The sequence below is a fragment of the Misgurnus anguillicaudatus genome, chromosome 11 (genome assembly GCF_027580225.2).
Source record: "Misgurnus anguillicaudatus chromosome 11, ASM2758022v2, whole genome shotgun sequence".
Taxonomy (NCBI): domain Eukaryota; kingdom Metazoa; phylum Chordata; class Actinopteri; order Cypriniformes; family Cobitidae; genus Misgurnus; species Misgurnus anguillicaudatus.
Window position 1 is genome coordinate 27,701,252 of NC_073347.2, and position 20,501 is coordinate 27,721,752.

The 20,501-nt window shown below is 36.4% G+C and overlaps 1 protein-coding gene across 4 annotated transcripts in view; it reads right to left on the reverse strand.

Annotated features, from left to right (window-relative positions):
- Nucleotides 1-20,501, reverse strand: part of pacs2 (phosphofurin acidic cluster sorting protein 2) — a 44,110-nt gene that overhangs the window by 6,466 nt on the left and 17,143 nt on the right. The window contains exons 2-20 of one of the 4 annotated variants that reach the window (XM_073873459.1): nt 17,278-17,365; nt 17,119-17,208; nt 16,663-16,788; nt 15,481-15,640; nt 13,173-13,246; nt 12,985-13,065; nt 12,810-12,866; nt 7,998-8,149; nt 7,541-7,631; nt 6,485-6,556; nt 6,197-6,324; nt 5,959-6,091; nt 5,772-5,876; nt 5,321-5,427; nt 4,250-4,404; nt 4,053-4,163; nt 3,112-3,220; nt 2,664-2,696; nt 364-408 (exon numbers count right to left, since the gene is read on the reverse strand). In XM_073873459.1, the coding sequence (XP_073729560.1) occupies nt 364-408; nt 2,664-2,696; nt 3,112-3,220; nt 4,053-4,163; nt 4,250-4,404; nt 5,321-5,427; nt 5,772-5,876; nt 5,959-6,091; nt 6,197-6,324; nt 6,485-6,556; nt 7,541-7,631; nt 7,998-8,149; nt 12,810-12,866; nt 12,985-13,065; nt 13,173-13,246; nt 15,481-15,640; nt 16,663-16,788; nt 17,119-17,208; nt 17,278-17,365 (1,917 nt within the window). Of the gene's footprint in view, nt 1-363; nt 409-2,663; nt 2,697-3,111; nt 3,221-4,052; nt 4,164-4,249; nt 4,405-5,320; nt 5,428-5,771; nt 5,877-5,958; nt 6,092-6,196; nt 6,325-6,484; nt 6,557-7,540; nt 7,632-7,997; nt 8,150-12,809; nt 12,870-12,984; nt 13,066-13,172; nt 13,247-15,480; nt 15,641-16,662; nt 16,789-17,118; nt 17,209-17,277; nt 17,366-20,501 lie in introns of all 4 variants that reach the window. The other 3 variants (XM_073873458.1, XM_073873460.1, XM_073873461.1) reach the window with 3 other exon arrangements.

Consider the following 20,501-nt stretch of genomic DNA (forward strand, 5'->3'; position numbering starts at 1 on the left):
AGTGTCGTGGTTGGATAGTGCAGATTAAGGGGTGGTATTATTCCCTTCTGACATCACAAGGGGAGCCAAATTTCAATGACCTATTTTTTCAAATGCTTGCAGAGAATGGTTTACCAAAACTAAATTACTGGGTTGCTATTTTTCACATTTTCTAGGATGATACAAGCACTGGGGACACAATTATAGCATTTACGCATGGAAAAAGTCAGATTTTCATGATATGTCCCCTTTAAACATTCTGCAACACTCTGAAGTCATATGGGCATTCAATGGACATGATGATGAATAACTTATATTTATTTTTGGGTGAACTATCCCTTTAAGGGTTAAACTTGGAGACAGTATAAAGAAGAGACAACCCACTTGAAGAACAATGAACTGGAGATATCACAATACTCAGTATAGGGGCTGCAAAAAAGAAGTCCTGCTTTTAGTCTAATTTAATATAAAGACCTTTAACTTATAATTTAGACATTTTATTGACAGAAAGCTACAATCCATTTTGCCTTTTTATGGCCATCTATGTTTGAAACATAAAACTTTAGGTCACTTTACATATGTGTATTAAAAACAACTTACATTTCCTGCAAATGTAAGATATTATTATAAGCTTACCGTTGTGATTCCTGGTAAGGAGATAGTTTTAAACATTGATGGTTTAAGAACTTGCCCAATAACTGATTTTTGTTTATTATAACTTACTTTAATATAGGGCTGCACAATTAATCGAAAAACTAATCGGGATTATAATTATAAATGAAACAATTACATAATCGCCAAAAGCCTCATTACACCTGTGGTCATTCCTGTGCATTTCAGCAGCATGTTCAACAACAAATACGCTGGTGAATCAGAGATTTTAAAATTGACAAGTTGACATGTCCTTAAGCCATACATTTTGGATTTTTTACTTACAACATAACTTACATAATTATTTGTTATTTGGGTGATTCTCACGAAACCATTGAAACACCACGGTACTAATGATTTTAGCTTTAAAATGTGTAATATAGTAACATTAAAAAGCATCAGAATTAACACAATACTGTGTTCTACCTTGCACAATGTGTGATTTCAACATAAGAATTTATAATTGTAAATTTTATCTCATTTTCTGCTGAAATTCTCATTACCGCAATGTGTACAGCTGTGTTTGAACATGCGTTATGTTGTAATTTCATCAAATGAAAAAATAAATGGATGTTTTGCTAGACTACTTTAGATGACAGAAAAAATATTTACTGAATATTCATGTATAATAATAATGAAGAAAAATTAGGAAAATGATGTGTCCATGCCTGATGTTCTCATCCTCCGCAACACTTTTTGATAACAGTTTAAGCACACATACAGAATTTTAATAAAGTTTGATTTTGAGTGACCAAGCACATGGACCAGTTACTTCAAGATGCTACCAGGTAAGATCATTTTTTTACAGTTAATTTGAAATATTGTCTTGTCAGAAAGCTTACACGACATTTTGATTATCATTACCGCAACAGATGCTTATTAAATGTTAATTTAATTAATAGAAGCATAATACTTTGATTTTGAATGCATGTGCAGAATCTCCAAATTATGTTCTTTCAGGTTTGTCGTGTCATTTTGAAAATATGTCAGTGTTGGTGTTTTCTGACTGTTGCGGTAATGAGATTTTTTAGGACTAATTTTTTTAATAATGTTACAAAAAGTGTTAAATGATAAGTAAAAGTTTTTAAATTAATGTTCCCATTTACTCCAGACTTTGTTTTTCAATGTCTGGTGGGAAAAAAAGTTAATTTAAGCAATTTTTACATTTTCATGCTTGACATTTTTAAAACCAAGTTTTCGTGAGAATCACCCATTTAGATTAAATGATTTAGTTTTGGATATTTAGAATTCACCATGCAGCTGCTTCACAAAAAGTTATAAAAGATTTCAAAACTTAAATGTTAAATCTCTTAATCGACAAGAATAATTGCAAATACAACATATCTGGCAATTATGATTTTTTCATAATCGAGCAGCCCTACTTTAATATCACTCCATTTAGCATTGTCCTGGTGACAGTGCCAATTTAGTGGATACTGAACTGCGTTTAAAACTCTCATAGAAATGAGTGTGGATAGAATCTCAGTTTCAACCTCCCAGTTTTTTTTCTGTATTCATTTAGCTAAAAATTCTCCTAAATAATACAGGAGAAGACATAGAAGAGAGACTAACGGGGCGTGCACACCAAAACTTTTAAACGCATCTGAAAACGCCTGGAGGACGCCGAATCCCAGCTGTTTTTCAGCTGAGCACCAGCTTTCTTCTTTGGTAGCTGTGATACTTCAGCTGTGAGCCGGTTGGCTGCTGTGGTAATGTCCCGCCCCTCCTCCACTGTGATTGGACAGCCGTGTGAGAACTGACATTGACGAGCGGAGCTTTTCACCCAAAGTTGAATATTTTTCAACTCTCGGTGCTCAGCGCTGACTGCGGAAAAACGCCGAGCGTTTCTTTCGGCACGAAAGAAAACTGCTAGCTGCTGGCTTTTTTCAAAAATGCTGAGCTTCCATTGGAAACAATTTAAAAAAAACATGCGCTGGCCGCAGGCATAAAAGCTTTGTGTGCACGCCCCCTAAGAGATGAATAAGTGCATCTGATTGGCTATGATATTAGCATAGGCAGGAAGACCACAATACCTTACTGCAAAATCAAAATGAAAACTCTTTTTCCTTCAGAGAGAGCAAGGAAAAGAAACAATAAACAGATATAGGTATGTAAATTACAGACAGAGATGATAAACTGTGACATCCGCATGCTTTCTGTCCAAACATAACTTTAGGATGATGATGATGCTCATAATAAAGATGCAAATATTTGAAGAGTGAAAAACAAATATTTACATATTTAAAGCATCTGATTATGAACCTAACCTCTAATAACACATATTCAAAGGCCTTTTTTATCATATCAATAGATTATTGATATTTCTTTAATTGTATTTTGACAAATACAATTGAGCGACACTCATAATCTTTGAATGTGTTTTATTATGGCAATGTTTTATAATGGTAAAGGGGCACCATGTTAAAATCAACTGTGTAAATGTTGCCTTCACTGAAAGGTTTATTTTTGTGTGTGTTTTACCTCTTCTGCTTGTATGTGAGCATTGCCTCTGCTATGGGTAGCTGATGAGCTCCATTTGCTCCAAGCATATACTGTGTTACCCTAGAAACAACATCAGGACTGTCCTGAACTGTTAAAAGAAGAAAAACAACAATTGTATTGTCAGCTTCTTGCATATACAGTCATATGTAAAATCATAACAATATGCTATGTTAATTAATAATAACGTAATGTTAATGGCATTAGGGTCCAGTGCATGTGCAGAATAACCTGAGATACATCGTGCAAGATTACATCGTGTTACCTTTAAGATACATTGTTACAGTTCCCTTTTGAGGGAACTTGCGCTGCGTCACTGCACTGACACTTTGGGTAAGTGTCACCGCAGGGGTAAGTGCGTCTGAATGTGTATTTCAAATTCAACCAATGATGAGGCTAAGGCAAAGACAGGGTGACGCGGGAGCCAGGAAGTATATCGCTATCTGAAATATTGCCAAAGACGACGTTACAGGGACGCAGGAAGTATGGCAAGGGAGACGCAGCTTCTCGTTCCCTTCTCACTGAACAACGGTTACATACGTAACCCGAGACGTTTTCATGTATCAAACACACCTATGCAAAAAAGCATTTTGGTATGAATCAACATTCGGATACAGAAGATATAAGCATTTAAAGCGAAACAGTTTGGCACATGTGCTTAAAAAAAATCTAGAATTTTTATGATATTATCCTACACTACACAGGGAATAATATGGATTTTTTTCCAGGAAACTTCTTGCATAAAATATATTCAAGCACTTTCAAGCACTGTATCTATGTATGTATATTTTCAACAACTTCCTAGGGTCTTGAATTATTTCCCCCAGATTCAAAAACTTTCAAGGATTTCAAGGACTCATGGGAACCCTGAAGAAAGAAAGAAAGAAAGTAAGTAACAAAGAAGTATATGACAGACAGTGTACCTGAATTTGGAGCTTCTGGTTTGTGGAAAAGATCTCTCCATGCCGAGTCCTGAAACAGGCTGTTATATCTGTAGTCTATACTTCCCAGATATTTAGCCACTGGATGAACTCCTAAACACACACATAGTTGTTTAGCAGCTATGGAACAATTTAACCGATCAGTGCTTATCATTCACTAATTTTAACCCTGCACTTACCGAGAGGGATGATGAGGAATCGCAAGTATCCGAGCCAGTCGGGTGTTTTATGTGTCAGGTGATCCACAAACAAACGCAGAACAACAGACAGGTAATGCTGCGGTCCAGCTACTCCAATCCGCACTGGAGACGGAGTCACGGAGTTACTGTTACAGCTGGAGAGAGACAAAGACAATCGTATTACAATTCGTGGTATTTTTAGAAACTGGAACAGCAGGTTGAAGTAATGTGTATGTTTGTGCTGCGCTATGTTAAAGGATTAGTCAATTAAAAAAAAAAAAAAAAAGATATTTACTCACCACCACCATGTCATCCAAAATGTTGATGTGTTTCTTTGTTCAGTCAAGAAGAAATTATGTTTTTTGAGAAAAACATTCCAGGATTTTTCTCATTTTAATGGACTTTAATGGACCCCAACACTTAACAGTTTTAATGAAGTTTAAAATTGCAGTTTCAAAGGACTCTAAACAATCCCAAACGAAGCATAAGGATTCTTGTCATTTTTGAAGAAAAATAAAAAATATGCACCTTTAAGCCTTTTCCGGTCATGTGACATGCCAGCGCGACCTCACATAATACGTCATCACGTCAAGAGGTCACGGATGACGTATGCAAAACTACGCCCCAGTGTTTACAAGTGTGGAGAAAGAGGACTGTGCCTACGTTGTTATATGTCGAATGATACCAATTAATGTCTTTGTGTCAGTTTATTGTTTAAAATGGTCCGCAAATGTGCGTTTCACATATGTAACACGTGACCTTACAACGTCACTACACAATTACGTGAGGTGGCGCTGGCACGTCACACAGCCAGAGGAAAAAGAAAAGTTCTGGTTTAAATTTTCTTGCCAAAAATGACAATTTGCCTTATGCCCTTATGCCTCATTTGAGATCATCCTTTGATTTTAAGTGTTGGGGTCCATTAAAGTCCATTAAAATGAGAAAAATCCTGGAAAACATAATAATTTCTTCTTGACTGAACAAAAAAAGACATCAACATTTCGGATGACGTGGTGAGTAAATTATCCGAATTTTTTTAAAGAAAATTGACTAATCCTTTAAGTGACTTACAATCTCTGTATGCGTGAGATGATGGTGCTGAAAGCAGCATTTACGTCGGCCGTGGTGCACGTACACACTACGGGAAGTCCGTGATTTTGTAACGCCTCCGATACATACTGGTAGAGAAAGGGAGAGAGAGAAGATAAGCAAACTTATCTTTAAATTTTTTTGTTTATATTTTTCATTTTCTAAATTTAAAGAATACTTAAAGTGTTATAAGTTTCAGGCGGTTGTTATCTTGGAATAACAAACCTTGGAATGTCGCTACTGGCCAATCAGAATCAAGCATTTTAGAGTGCCGTGTAATAACTGTTAATAATGCACTCTATTGTAGAAAAACATCTCATTGTTTCACTCACTATTGTAAGTTGCGTCGGAAAAACCATCAGTTATATGCCTAAATGTAAATGTGAGTAAAGTGAGTGTAAAGTAGAGAGAAAGTGGCAGCTGTCAATCAAACCTGGCCCTGCCAGTCAGAGGTGTTGATGAGGATGATGCTGTCAGGAAGATGGGTGTCTGACACCAGGATGTGGTTCAGCTGGTCATAAACAGTTTTGCGTGGAATCTAACCAGGACAGAGACTAAAATGAGTGCACTGAGAATTGTTTTTAAATAATAATACAGACTATTTATTTATTTTTGTTGACCTGTAGATGGCAGCGTGTGTCCATCGAGCGCTCGTTGTCTAGACTGTTGGCTCTCTCATTGGGCGGTCGACTTGTGTGTCTCTCTTTAAGAGATGTGCTCCGTCCCCGTCGCCCTGCCAACTTTGGCTCCACCCTTCAGATGAAGAAAAAAGTGGTTCACATTACAGTAAAAAACTTCACCAGCAGTGGGAGCCTGGTTTTAAATTCCACTAGTTAAAGTGGGTTTGCGAGTCCTCACCGGTTGGATGGAATGATTAGTGATTCTGTTTTGGTCATCCTGCCAGTAGGGGGCAACCTTTCCAAGAAATAATCCATGTTGTCCAACATCTCCAACTCTGTTGTTGGGGTCACGACCTCAGGATTACCCTGACAGCCCAAATACACACAATAAAACTTTCAATAAAGCTAATAGTTAATATACATCTCACTATTCGCATATTTGCTCTGAAACTTTGACCAAATTACCACTGCAGCCAAGTAGTTTATACATAATCTAATATCATATATATATATCAGCAGGTCTTACCAGTGAAACTTTATCAGACTCATTATCCATCTGAAACTTCCCACTCGAAGCCCTCATTTTATCAGGATCCATCTGAACAGAGAGAGAAAGACAGAAAGAGTGTTAGCTTACACCTTGTCAAATTAAAATATTATTTACTTAATTTATGAGATACTTTTACACTCAGTTAGTATAGAGGCCATTTTTTATTATAAGCAAATAAAAAATTTAAGGATGTGAGAAATGTAAGAATAGTGATCCAGTCTGTTTAAGGGATAGTTCACCCAAAAATGAAAATAATGTAATTAATGACTCACCCTCATGTCGTTCCAAACTTGTAAGACCTCCGTTCATCTTCGGAACACAGTTTAAGATGTTTTATATTTAGCGAGACTTAAGTCACGTGACTGCAGTAACGCGGATGACGTTTGACGCGGCTGACGTGTTATCTGGTGCGCCCCAGCTGGGTTTTTTTGTGCGCCCGGGCTTGAGGGAGACGCACGCTGTAAGTTTGAAAAAAAACGTGGCAAACATGTCTGAGGATAACACGTCATCCGCGTCACTGCAGTCACGTGACTTTAGTTTCACGCATGTGCTTCACAACAGACACTGAAGAGAAGACAATACTGAATAAAGGCGTAATTTTTGTTATTTTTGGACCAAAATGTATTTTCGAAGCTTCAACACATTCTAACTGACCCACTGATGTCACATGGACAACTTTGATGATGTTTTTATTACCTTTCTGGACATGGACAGTATACCGTACGTAGATTTTCAATGAAGGGTCAACAAGCTCTCGGACTAAATCTAAAACATCTTAAACTGTGTTCCAAAGATGAACGAAGGTCTTACGAGTTTGGAACGACATGAGGGTGAGTCATTAATGACATTATTCCTTTTTGAGTGAACTATCCCTTTAAAGCACATGTTTTTTGTCCATGGAAAGTTTCTGGAAACACTTAACATTAAATAGCCCTGTTTTCATTCACACTGAATTATAAGTGCCGGTCTACATAAGTCTATGTACTGTGTCCTTGTGATATGATCCCTACTTAGAAGAGTTTTTGTTTTTACCGGACTGGGAGGCTCCCTGTGACTGCGGACGCTGTGAATACTGCCGATCTCCGTCTGAGAACTTGAGAGAGAAACCCCTTCGAAATATGGCCTAACCAAACACATACACACAATAAACAGAGGAGAATTAATATAATATCAAAAAGTTTAACATATTAACATTACTTTTATACTAAACACACCAGGGATGTGGGCCCCCTCAGATTTCCAATTGCTTAAAATAAAATAAGATTGTTGATTTCTTAGTCTGATTGATAGATTGAACAATCAAAATGCTGTGAGGTAACATGCAGCTATTTTCAAACTTGATTTGATTAGCTCATGTCATGCATTTTTGTGCGTAACTTATATAAACTTAAATATATATACACAAGTTGCCCCCTCATTTTAAGATAGGACCCCCCCAAAAATAAAATTTTGGCTACGCCCCTGAAACACACACTGAGCACTCTCATACTTGAGTTGTGGTTTTGGTGTGCTTAGTACACTTTCATCATCATCCAGGTCTGGTCCACTGTCACTTGGATTCTCAAACTCCAAACTCTCCAGATCCAGATCTTCCTCAACTTCTGGAGGTGGCTCAGCTGGGTCCTGCTCCGAGTCCAGCACCTACAAGCACAAAAACTTGAAATTACATTAATTTCTCACTTGTATTATGTTGATGGGTCGGGCAGTAAGGCGAGGAGATACAGAGAACTCAATTGCAAATGAACATTTCATGTTCTGAATATTGTCAATAAGAGAGGAAATCAATCAAGGACTTTTTCATTCAACAATGCAATACTGCAATTTAATATGCATGGAATACATGGATGATGTGTATATTATTTCCAGTCTAAAGTACTAACTTAACCACAGTTAAAGGGATAGTTCGCCCAAAAATGAAAATTATGTCATTATTTTCTCATCTTCATGCTGTTCTGAACCTGTATGAATTTCTTTTTTCTCATAAAAACAAAAGATGATATTTTGATAAATGATGGTAAGCAATCACATAGCTGATTGTAACCATAACTGGCTTCCATAGTAGGAAAAGACAATACGATGGAATTCAATGGGGTAACATAAGCTGTGTGTTTACCATCATTTATCAAAATATTTTCTTTATCATTTATCACAATACTTCCATATTATTTGTTTTTCTACTATGGAAGTCAATGATTACAATCAGCTGTGTGCTTATCATCATTTATCAAAAAATCCTCCCTTGTGTTCATCAGAAAAAACAATTCATACAGGTTTAGAACAACATGAAGATAAGAAAATGATGACAAAATTATAGTTTTTGAGTGAACTATCCCTTTAATATCTGCTAAAACTAATTATTGTTGATCAAGCTGCCAAATGTTAGGACAATTTCACAGAAAATTTGCTTAAGAACACAAAATATCACTCAATTCCGTGTAATGTCCGATATTAAATGTGTTCTCAGTTTGTCACACCACAGAAAAATGTGTTATTATTAACCACCCAGACAAAGTTGATGATGAAAAATGGCAAAAAAATAAAACAAGTTATCAAAACCTTGGAAAAATAGGCAGGATTCTCTGCTCTCAAATGCTGGGGGCGTGTCCACTGTCTGCGCTGAAACCACACCCACTTGCGGATACGCACAACCGGCGCAACGTCATAGAATGTCTCTGAACAGGTTCACGCCCACCTTTGGGGGAATTCAGACTAGACCTTCCATTGACTTCCATTCGGGGTGGCGGAACAAAGCAACGTTCGTACACAGCCGGCAGGCGTAATTGACTTGTGAGGTCACTCAGATTAAACATGTTGAGTGGTTGTCTGTCCACCCTGCCTGCCATGGAGCGCGAGGGATGCATTGGCATATTTAGTTTGGTCATAATGGAAACATGTCCCTTTCATTCTCCCAGCGTCAAATTTCTGTAACAACGCTCCCTATTGGCCAGAGGTGTCTTACCCGGACATTTACTCATACCTCATCGAGTCAACAGGGAAGCAAGTGAATGATATTACTTCGTATTTGAAAGTTACTTCGTATTCATATATTATGTCTTTATATTTAGAGTAATGAGTGCACTTTTCCGTCGAATCATACAAGTAACTGGCTTAGCGATATTTCCAGCAATCACTGGATGCCGTTGTTACACAAATTTGACGCTGTGAGAATGAAAGGGACATGTTTTTATTTTGAACAAATGACATGTGTTAATGTATCTTTCGGGCTCTATGGCAGGGAGGGTGGACAGATAATTACTCAACATGTTTGATCTGAGTGATTTCGTGGGTTGTTTGCGCCTGCCGGCTGTGTGGACACGTTGCTTTGTTCCGCTGTTTTGAATGGAGGTCAATGGAAGGTCTGTTTTTATTCCCCCAAAAAGAGGAGGTGACGAAAATTACAGTCAAGTTCCCGGATGGTGCCGGTAGTCCGTATCTCTTTCTAACCTTTAAATACTCCTGCAACCTAAATGGATGTTCGCGATTGCGTTTTGGGCGGGGTCATGTAAGGTGGCTGCAGTGCGCCATTAGGTCATGATTTTAGGCTCGCCCAGAAAAATCCTGAACTCAGACATTGAGAAACACTGTTTAACGATCCAACTCCACAATTCAGTACTACATGGTTCATAATCTTTGTAATGTGTTTCAGCAATACATACATATCTAACATTCAAATGTGTTTAGAAACAACTGAATTAAACATGCAATGAAAGGAGGTGACAGTAAGGTAGAATGCTACTCTTTGGAAAGTTGACGGCTACCGTTTCAATTACTACTTAAAAAAAATAGCAGACCGTATAAAGCATATGTAACAGTCTACAAAAACTGATACGCTTGTATTCGATTGAAATGTTTTTAGGACCTTCATTTTTAGGAGTGTAAGCCAGACTGACTGTTACATCTCAAAATGATTCAATGATTTCTTTTAAGGAAATATTTATGAAACACTCCGGTCAGGCCGCAGATGATTCCATAAGAACAAGAAGAATCAGTGCCTGTCAGAGCAGGAAGTAACCTGAGCCCTTATGATGATGAGAATCATATTTCTGTTCTGCTGAACATCACTACAGCTTTTGACACAGCACATCCTGCCCTTGAGAACAATACTGACCTCTGAACCTAAAATGGCACATTCATCGTGCTGTTTTAACAGCTGCGTTTGGGGTACTTTAAGGTTACCACACCTTTTTACCAATGACTTTCTTTGACATCTTCCTTGCAGACATTTTCAATGAATATTTTAAAACTGGGCATAACTAAAACAAAGTTTATATTTATCGATTATAAATATAAGCTATGTACTTCCCAAAAAATACTGTATATAGATGAATCATTTTAGTAATACTTTATAAAAAAGGCTGCGTTTTTTAAAGGTGCATTGTGTACTCTACGAAGGATCTCTTAACAGAAATGCAATCTAACTATATTATCAGTGCTGTATGAAGACATTACAAAATGAACTGTATTGTTTTATTACCTTAGAATGAGCAGTTTATATCTACATATACCACGGGATAGAAATCGCCATTTCGCACTGCCATGTTTCTACAGTAGCCCTAAACATACAAACTGCTCTATAGAGCGTGTTTTGTCACTACGTTGTATCAGATGATGACATGTTTGTCCTATGGCGTTTTGAAAGGGATAGGCAAGATGTGGACTTAACCATTGGTTGCAATTCACAGTTTCACAGCTTGATGCCGCTAAAATCTACACAGTGTACCTTTAACATTAAATGCATTAATAGTTGACATGAACTACCATTTAACAATATAGTCTATTAGAACATGTCATCTTTTGTTAGCATTAGCTATTACCAATAAGATTGTTTATGTTAGATCATTGCGCATTAACTAATGTTAACAGATAAACATTATTAACTCTTTCCCAACCATTTACAAGTTAACTCGTCAATTAAGAGCAAACGCTTCCCCGCCAATAATGAGTTTTTCTGGCAATCTGTATTTTCGATATTATCCACCAGGTGTCGCTCTTACCAACTTATAAAACCCAGAAGTATCCCCTTAAAGCAAACTGTTTAAGCTCCGTGTATGTTTTGATCATCACTCTGAATCTGATCTCTATCAAAAGTCCTTCACAAAAATGCAATTATCTCAGCTTTTTGCTCAAAATTTTTTATTTTTGAAGAAACCTACCCACATTTGAGAGGTGATAAAAGAGATTTCATGTATGTAAAGGTAGAATGAAACTTTTTTTTTAAATCAAATGGGCTGTTCTTTCATTTGATATATTTTATGTTGATACATTTAAAGAAGAACATTTTCTGGAAGGCATTAAACTTTTGTGAAAATCATAAAAAATTCTGCCGCTGGCTGGCAACTGTTTTTTAAAATGCTTGCGAAGAAAGAGTTAAATTAGTAAATGCTGAAATTAACGAAATGCTGTAAAAATATTGTTGATTGTAAGTTCATGTTATCTAATGCATTACCTAATGTTATACCACAGGGCTCTTCAATGCTCTCTTCTGATTGGTTGAGAAATGTTACAGGGGTATGCATTATTTTTCATCATCAATTATTCCTTACTTAAATACTACCTAGTTAGTAGTACTTTATACAAATGACAGTGTGCTATGTTATTGCCATATGACCTCACTACATTAGTCAATGCAGTGCAGTGTGTGCTGTGCAGTTCGGATGCATTTGAATTCACTGCATGGTGGGATACAATTGCACGTTATACATGTTCTGTTGAAAACTGCACATTTGGTCATCCAGGTATTCCATGCATATAGAAATGATGCATACTATCCACAGTATGCATGCTATACACTGCAGAAATAATTGGAATAGTATGCTTGTATTTTGTAGCCAATGTCCTTGTTCCACCCCTGCTCTCATCAGCGCAAGATTATCATCTAACAAGGATACAGTTTCTCCAGGAATGCTGATCATGCACAGCTAAATAAATCTGTGGAGCCAGGCAGGGAACGGCCTTTGTGTGCCCTGAATCACAGACCGTTCAAAATATACATATATATATTATATATATCATATATAACTGTAAATGAAAGGCATCTTCCTACAACTATACAGTGAATAAAAGTTTGACAGCATTAATAGAGGATGAAATATATTAAACTATGACGGCAGAGGTCAGAGGCTATAGTCCTTAAATCTAAAGTACATTAGCTAACTAATTCGATCACAAACACAGATATGTTTCACTGAGAAGAAAAGAAATGCGGCAGGATTCCGCATGCTACAAGGGTGTACGAATCTTTTCAATGAACCACAAAAATCACATGATCTGAAGTGCATTTATATACTGTATACTCACTCACCTCATCAGAAACTCTGAACCGTTTCAGTAATGCTACAACACGCTGCTTAAAGTTCTGCTGCTAATGGAGAGAGACAGAAAATACAAACACACTTAAATTAAAAGCTCCTTTAATACACCCATCATCAATAAGGGTGTCAATCTCTTAAGTCTTACTGTTCCTCTGACGTTCTTACCCTGGTGATCGATGTTGTCCGGACTATGGACCTCCTTTGCTTTTTGGGTTTCCTTATCTCATACTCATCATCCTCTAGATCCTAAAAAACACATGTGCGCTGGTGATATGGAACTGAACTCATAACGGTACTGTTGCTACTACTATACTGTGTGAGCTACTGAGATACATAAATTGTTTGATAATCACCTGTCCCTGTGCTGCATCATCACTGGCCTCCTGCTCAGATGAAAAGCTTTCATACTCTTCTTCAGAGTAGTTATCTATCAGATCAAACAAAGCATTAAAAACACAAAGCATTATAACTACACTCCTCAATAGTGATTTGACAATACATGCTAAAATAGCATATATCATATTGCAATACTTGATCACCCTATTTAACATGCTCCGTTATTGTTAATACTACTGTATATATCTTAAACTATTCCTTAAATTAAAACAGCATCATATAGGCCAGTGGTTCCCAAACTTGGGGGCGTGCCCCTCTTGAGAGGCATGAGACTGTGCCAAGGGGCCGCGGTTTTATGTCATTTTATAAAATACATTAATTTATCGATAATTCTGTGTAATCACATCTCAGAAAAATATATCTACCAACAAACAGCACTACATTGTATCATTTAATATGATTTAATTCCATTTTTAAGTTTGAGATTGTTTTATGTCATAAATTCTTATTGAAATTCTTCTACACAAAAGGGGTCACACTCCAAAAAATTTGAGACCACTGATATAGTCATTAATCTGCCACACTAAAAATTAAACAATATCTACAAATTACCATCACTGTTGGGTGTAACTAGTTACTAAGTAATTATTTACTGTAATTTACTTACTTTTTTCCTTAAAGTAAAGTAAGGGATTACTCTTATTAAGAATAATGGTAACACTCTAGTGTAGTTTTCAATTCTCACTATTAACTGTTTGGTTATTATTATATAGTTTTAGTGAGAAATTGGCTGTTTATTAGTAAAGCTTTATAAAACTCTACCCACTTAAAAAGCACATATTAATGCCCGATTCTGCAAAACCCTATTCGACATCCTTAATCCTACCAACTACCTTACTAAGTATAAATAAGCAGTAATTAGTAGTATAATAAGGCAAAAGTAGTTAAAGGTAGGGTTTCACATTTTGAAAAATGCTAACGGTAGCCGCCTAGCAATGAAATCACGATCCCACCCTCAAGTCAAATAGCAATCCAAAGTAACGTCTCTTTCAAAACACATGAACACACACAGATCAGACGGTCACATCTCATGTCTCATTAACCAGTGAGAAAACTTTGCAGTACAAAGTGAATAACACTTCCAAAACAACCAACTGGTTTACATCAGAATTAGTTTAAGCACACTTTCGGTTGTGTGGACGTAGTAACTATATCGTTACGCTAATCCGTACACGAACACACATTTCATAAGCAACACAATGTTTCATCAAAGTAGAATATCTGAATCCATCTCAATACAAACATATCGCGTACCTACCTTACCAAAATAAACAGTGCAACGACCCTTTCAGACCCTTTGCCTCCTGCAGCTGTTTGCATCTCGTGATAAAGCAGTAAAGTTACCGATGTTAGTTTGGGTTTTTGCTCTTTGCTGATCCAGGCAGTTTTTGCTGTTGTTGTTGTTATAAAAGATGCCTTTCGTTTTGTGGCTCCTGTACAGATTGTCAATTCAGCAGAAAAGTTTGCTGTTCTCGCTGTTTACAGACAGGAGGTGAGCGCACGTGAACGCGCCGATGACGTATGGTGTGGGCATTAAAATTACGCTTACGTATGATGGATAAAAAAGGAAACGTCCGTTCGGACCGAAATCTATGATTGGTTGAACATTTTTTGGTTCCTACGCCTTTCACAGATGACATAAATTTCTACAAATACATTTAAGCAACTTAACACAGTGATTGCTATCAGGATGTGAGGAGACTTTTAACCAACATAACTAAAATGTTTCAGGATCAATTCTGTTACCCTGCCTTTAATAGTTAGTTAATTGTGAGAATTGGTCCTTAAAAAGTGTGACCAGAAAAATTATGTACTTTTATATGATTAATTCAACTCATTTCAAGCCTCTCTTATAATAGGATTTAGAAAGTAATTAAATACTTTTTGAAGAGAGTAATTTGTACAGTAATTACATGATTGAAGATGTAACTAGTAACTTACCCAACACTGATTATCATGCAAATGTTAAAATCATCATTAAAAAACAGTTTGAAAATATTATAATTTTACTGAGTATGACAACCAAAGCATGAAAATGGGGGGACTCAGGGGGGAGTCCAGTAAGTGAATTTCAAGCATGGATGGAGTTCCAGTTCAAAACGTAAAGGATCTACACCTTTTATTCCTAACTCCAAAAAATGTTTATTTTATACATAAATACAGTGGGATTTTCTGCACCATTGGTTAAAAATATATAAAATAAGACCCCCATTAGAGTCCCGTCAACCATTTGTACCACTGCCAACGCGTGAGGACTGTATTTACCAGAACACTTCATTTTCTGTCCCAAAATGGCTGCTTCTTCGTGGTCTATTGGCTGACTGGACAGGGAATAGATCCAAATCTCTGCAACTTTACCCAGAAACTCTTTCTGGTTACTGCACAGAGCCAAGACCTGCCCACCTTCTGCAGGATGCTGCATTACCTACACACAAACACATGACGCACAGATCAGTTTGTGTGTGCAACGAGTGTATATGGGTGATTCTCACGAAACCATTGAAACACCACGGCACTAATGATTTTAGCTTTAAAATGTGTAATATAGTAACATTAAAAAGCATCAGAGTTAACACAATACTGTGTTCTACCTTGCACAATGTGTGATTTCAACATAAGAATTTATAATTGGAAATTTTATCTCATTTTCTGCTGAAATTCTCATTACCGCAATGTGTCCGGCTGTGTTTGAACATGCGTTATGTTGTAATTTAATCAAATTAACACAAAAATATTAAGAAAAAAAATAAATGGATGTTTTTCTAGACTACTTTGACAGAAAAAATATTTACTGAATATTCATGTATAATAACAATGAAGAAAAATTAGGAAAATTATGTGTCCATGCCTGATGTTCTCATCCTCCGCAACAATTTTTGAGAACAGTTTAAGCACACATACAGAATTTTAATAAAGTTTGAATTTGAGTGACCAATCAAATGGACCAGGAACTTCAAGATGGCTACCAGCTAAGATCATATTTTTACAGTTAATTTGAAATATTGTCTTGTCAGAATGTTTACAAGACATTTTGATTATCATTACCGAAACAGATGCTTATTAAATGTTAATTTAATTAATAGAAGCATAATAATTTGATTTTAAATGCTTGTGCAGAATCTCCAAATTATGTTCTTTCAGGTTTGTCATGTCATTTTGAAAATGTGTCAGTGTTGATGTTTTCTGACTGTTGCGGTAATGAGATTTTTTAAGACTAATTTTTTTAATTATGTTACAAAAAGTGTTAAATGATAAGTAAAAGTTTTTAAATTAATGTTCCCATTTACTCCAGACTTTGTTTTTCAATGTCTGGTGGGAAAAAAAGTAAATTTAAGCAATTTTTACATTTTCATGCTTGACATTTTTAAAACCAAGTTTTCGTGAGAATCACCCATATGTACATGTTTGTCAAACTATAAACTATACAAAGTGAGAAATCAGACGTACCTCGGCCATGTCTATCGAACCAGCAGCCAATGTCTTGTAACCCAAAATTGTTCGGTTTTTGTACCTCTTCCTCCTCTGAAGCAGGATTTGTAACTTATTTCCTTCTCTTTTTAGAAAATGAGGGTACTACACACATGAACAAACATGCACACGCAGGTTATACGGAGAGAGAGATCAGGATCGATATCAATTACATTCAATAAGCTCTACAACAGACAGATGATAGCATCTTAAAAGGGACATTGGATTTGTTCCAAAACCATGTAAGCTGCCTACGTAGAGAACATCAGAAACCACCAATGTAAAGACAAATTCCAAGGTAGCATTTTAAGGGAAATGCAATCCCATAATGCTTTGCAACAAGCTCATTGAGTTGCTACCTAATTTTAGATGCAAGCAGAAAACATAGCAAGGCGTTTGTGTCTCAGTGTATGTGTATATTTAGGGTATGGTTACCTGAAGTGAGAATGTAAGTGCAAGATCAGTCTCCACCCCACCAGCAGGGGGAAGCACTATCTCATGAGAACGCAGGATTCTCTTTGAACCCTAGAAAGACGCGAAATGTAATTTACCCATAAACACTGCAGCTTAAATACAGTATACACCACTACTTACCTGGATCTTAACCGCAATGACGACAGAAATCAGCTCTTTGTCAAGTTCCTTCATCACAACTAGCTTCTTCAACGTCAGACTGCACAACCTACAAACAAAAGCGGCTTTAGTCACACAATTATACAGTTGGTCAAATCACACTTTTATTACTGTAATAAAGTATGTAGCGCGAACAAGTGGAGCTTCAACCTTTGCCGTCTCACTCGCCGTACTACCTAACATTTGTTGGTGGTATGTGAAATATTTTAAGGGTTTACAGTCCAGTGAATGATAGTGACATGTAAGCTTGCCAAATGGTGCACATGGGGAAAACTGAAAACGCAGTTACTATTATTTTTGTATTAATAGATGTTTTTGTGCCCTAAAAATCACATTAAAAAAACATATGGGTTTGCAACAACATAAGGGTGAGTAAACTGTGACAGGCTTTGCATCTATTTCATCCTCTATTGGTCAGGGACCGTCAAGCCCTTATCTGTAAATCTTTGGAAATTTGATCTATATGTTTATGTGACCGAGTTGTTTTCAAAGTTCTGCTTTTCTGTTCAAGTTTCCTGTCAGTAAATACTGGCTATTTGTAATGGGGTCACAGATGTCTAATGTCACTTTTGATTCTACTAAACTAAACCAAACTCCAGGTTACTCGAGCACTTTGACACAGATATGCAGCTGAAAGTTTTTAAATTCTTCAGCTTAGGTCGATTCAGATCTGATTAAGTCAAATACAGGACCAACCAGCTGGGACAGATGAGTCCAGAAACAGCTGGGACTCGTAGGGCTACAAACACGCACACAAACTATTTACCAAATTTTCTATTGAGAGCGTCTTACTTCAATCAGAGGAACTAGCCAAAACTGACCTCATTTTACTAAAAACCCTTCGATGTGCTTTCACGCACCCTTTCCAAATAAACAAACACACCCTTAGTTCGAACCCGCTTTAAACATAATTAATGTCAATCTAGATAATCTTTTTGTGACACTTCGCTGCCGTTGAATGGAAAAAATGACAATTCTGTCAACATTTACTAACCCTCACGTCATTCTAAACCTTTATTTTCATTTTCTGTGAAACAAAAGGAAAGGTTTAGCTGATGATGATGCTTTTTCCATAAAAATTAAACTAAATGGTGACAACCATGGGCTGTCAAGGTCCAATTACAAAATTAAAAGCATTATAAAAGTTCACATGACTTATGTTTCATCTGTCATCTCTTCTAAATCTATACTACAGGTTTGAGAGAGAAAAATATTACTGTTATTTGACTTTTATGGTGTTTTGGTTTGTCATTTCTGGAGCTTCACAGTCAGTCACTTTTCGCTTGCACCGTGACTGTATGCAACAGAACAGCATAAATATCCTGTCAATCATCTATTTTATGGTTTTTGGAATGGAAATCATGGTTTAAAAAACACGATGGTGAATAAATGACAGACCTTTGATTTAAAATGGAAAGTTTAACCAAAAATGAAAATTCTGTATGAGTTTCTTTATTCTGTTGACACAAAAAAAGATATTTTTTTGATAAATGATGGTAACCATAGAGTTGACGGCAGGGGCGCCAGTAGCAATTTTGGGCCCTATTAAATAATATGCGGTTGGGCCCCCTACCACACCCGTTTTGCACCAAACATACAAGGCAACCTAGCTATCTAAAATCTTTGTCTGCAAGTTAATAATACAGACCTATTTCTTTTGCTATTGCTTTTAAACAACTATTATCACTATTTAGTACAATGGGTCTCATTCACTCAGCATCTGTGCGCACAAATTTGTGCTTGAGATGTGCGTACAGATGTTTTCACGAACAAATCGTGATTCAACCAAAACTTTCGTATCAAAATGTCATCTAAATTTATGCAAAAATGTAAGAAAACCTAAAACCACTCGTACGCAATAATCACGTATCGAATACTAGGCTATAATTATAATGTTTATAATAATGTTGATATATAAAATTTACATGATTATATTTTATATTATAATATTTTCTGTATAATATATATAATATTATACATGATCTATATTATTATTATATACATTATACTATACATTATTATAGCCTACTTATTTTTTCTACACACATAAAGAAGATGTATGTAATGACAAATCTTCACGATTTCCTTCCTCACATTTTAAATCTCTATATGAAAGCGTCTGCTTAATGCCTAATGTAAACAACATCATGTAAATGTAATGAGAAGTCCAAACGTAAATCACTTGATCTCCTATCTGTTTTATTATAGATACAGATGTGCGCCTCTATCGTATTAATTAAATGTCATATTTGTTAACGCATCCAATACTTATTTATTGTTACTCGGGTCGGTGGACAGCACTGGCTTCCTCCAGCGACAGCAAAACCTCCCAAATAAAAAATGCAAAGCAAAACAGAACTTTACCGATAATGAATCTGATCATGGATTTCTTTTCGAGCTCTTTTGTTTTTATGACAAACTGCTCTAAAATTTTCTGTGGACTAGCGCTGCGCAATAGCCTTATATGGGGCTGGTTTGGGCGTGTTTTATGCAAATTACCAACCTTGTGCACGCGGCCGCTCATGTAGAACACTCCAAATTCACTAACGTAAGAACAAGTATAAGAACAAACTCATTTGCGTGGCAAGTGTTGTGAATAAGGCGAACCGTTTTTGTGAGAAGTTCAAGTGTGCGTATAAATACGAAAAACGTACACAATTATTATTGAATGAGACCCATTGTCTGTAGCTATAAGATGATTTAATGTGCAAATTTAAAACAGGAGAATGTACAAATTCATACGGAGCCCCTAAGATGACATGGAGCAAAAATTAAATAAAGTTTAGTTTCGCGTGCGCACGTGAATCTGTCACTTACTAAACTTTAAAAAAAATTGGGTAATTACTGGGCAATTGTCAGCCCATTTTCTCTTTCTCTCTCTGACTTCTGTAGCTTCTTTTTTAGCTTCTGATGTCCAGACTTTTATTTCCTCGTCAAAGACATCTTTAATTTGGCAGTTACCATCTGATTTCACTTATTGACTGACTGACTCTAGTCTTGAGGCTATGAAACCATGAAGTGAATGGGAGGGGGATTTTGCTGCAAATGCAGAAACAAGCAATAACTTTGTTTTATTGGTAACATTACTAATATTACTGTTTCCAATAAAAATGATCTCTGGGGGCCCCAAAAGTGTGGGGGCCCTTAGAATCGTCCCAATCCCCCCCATTGACACCCATGGTTTA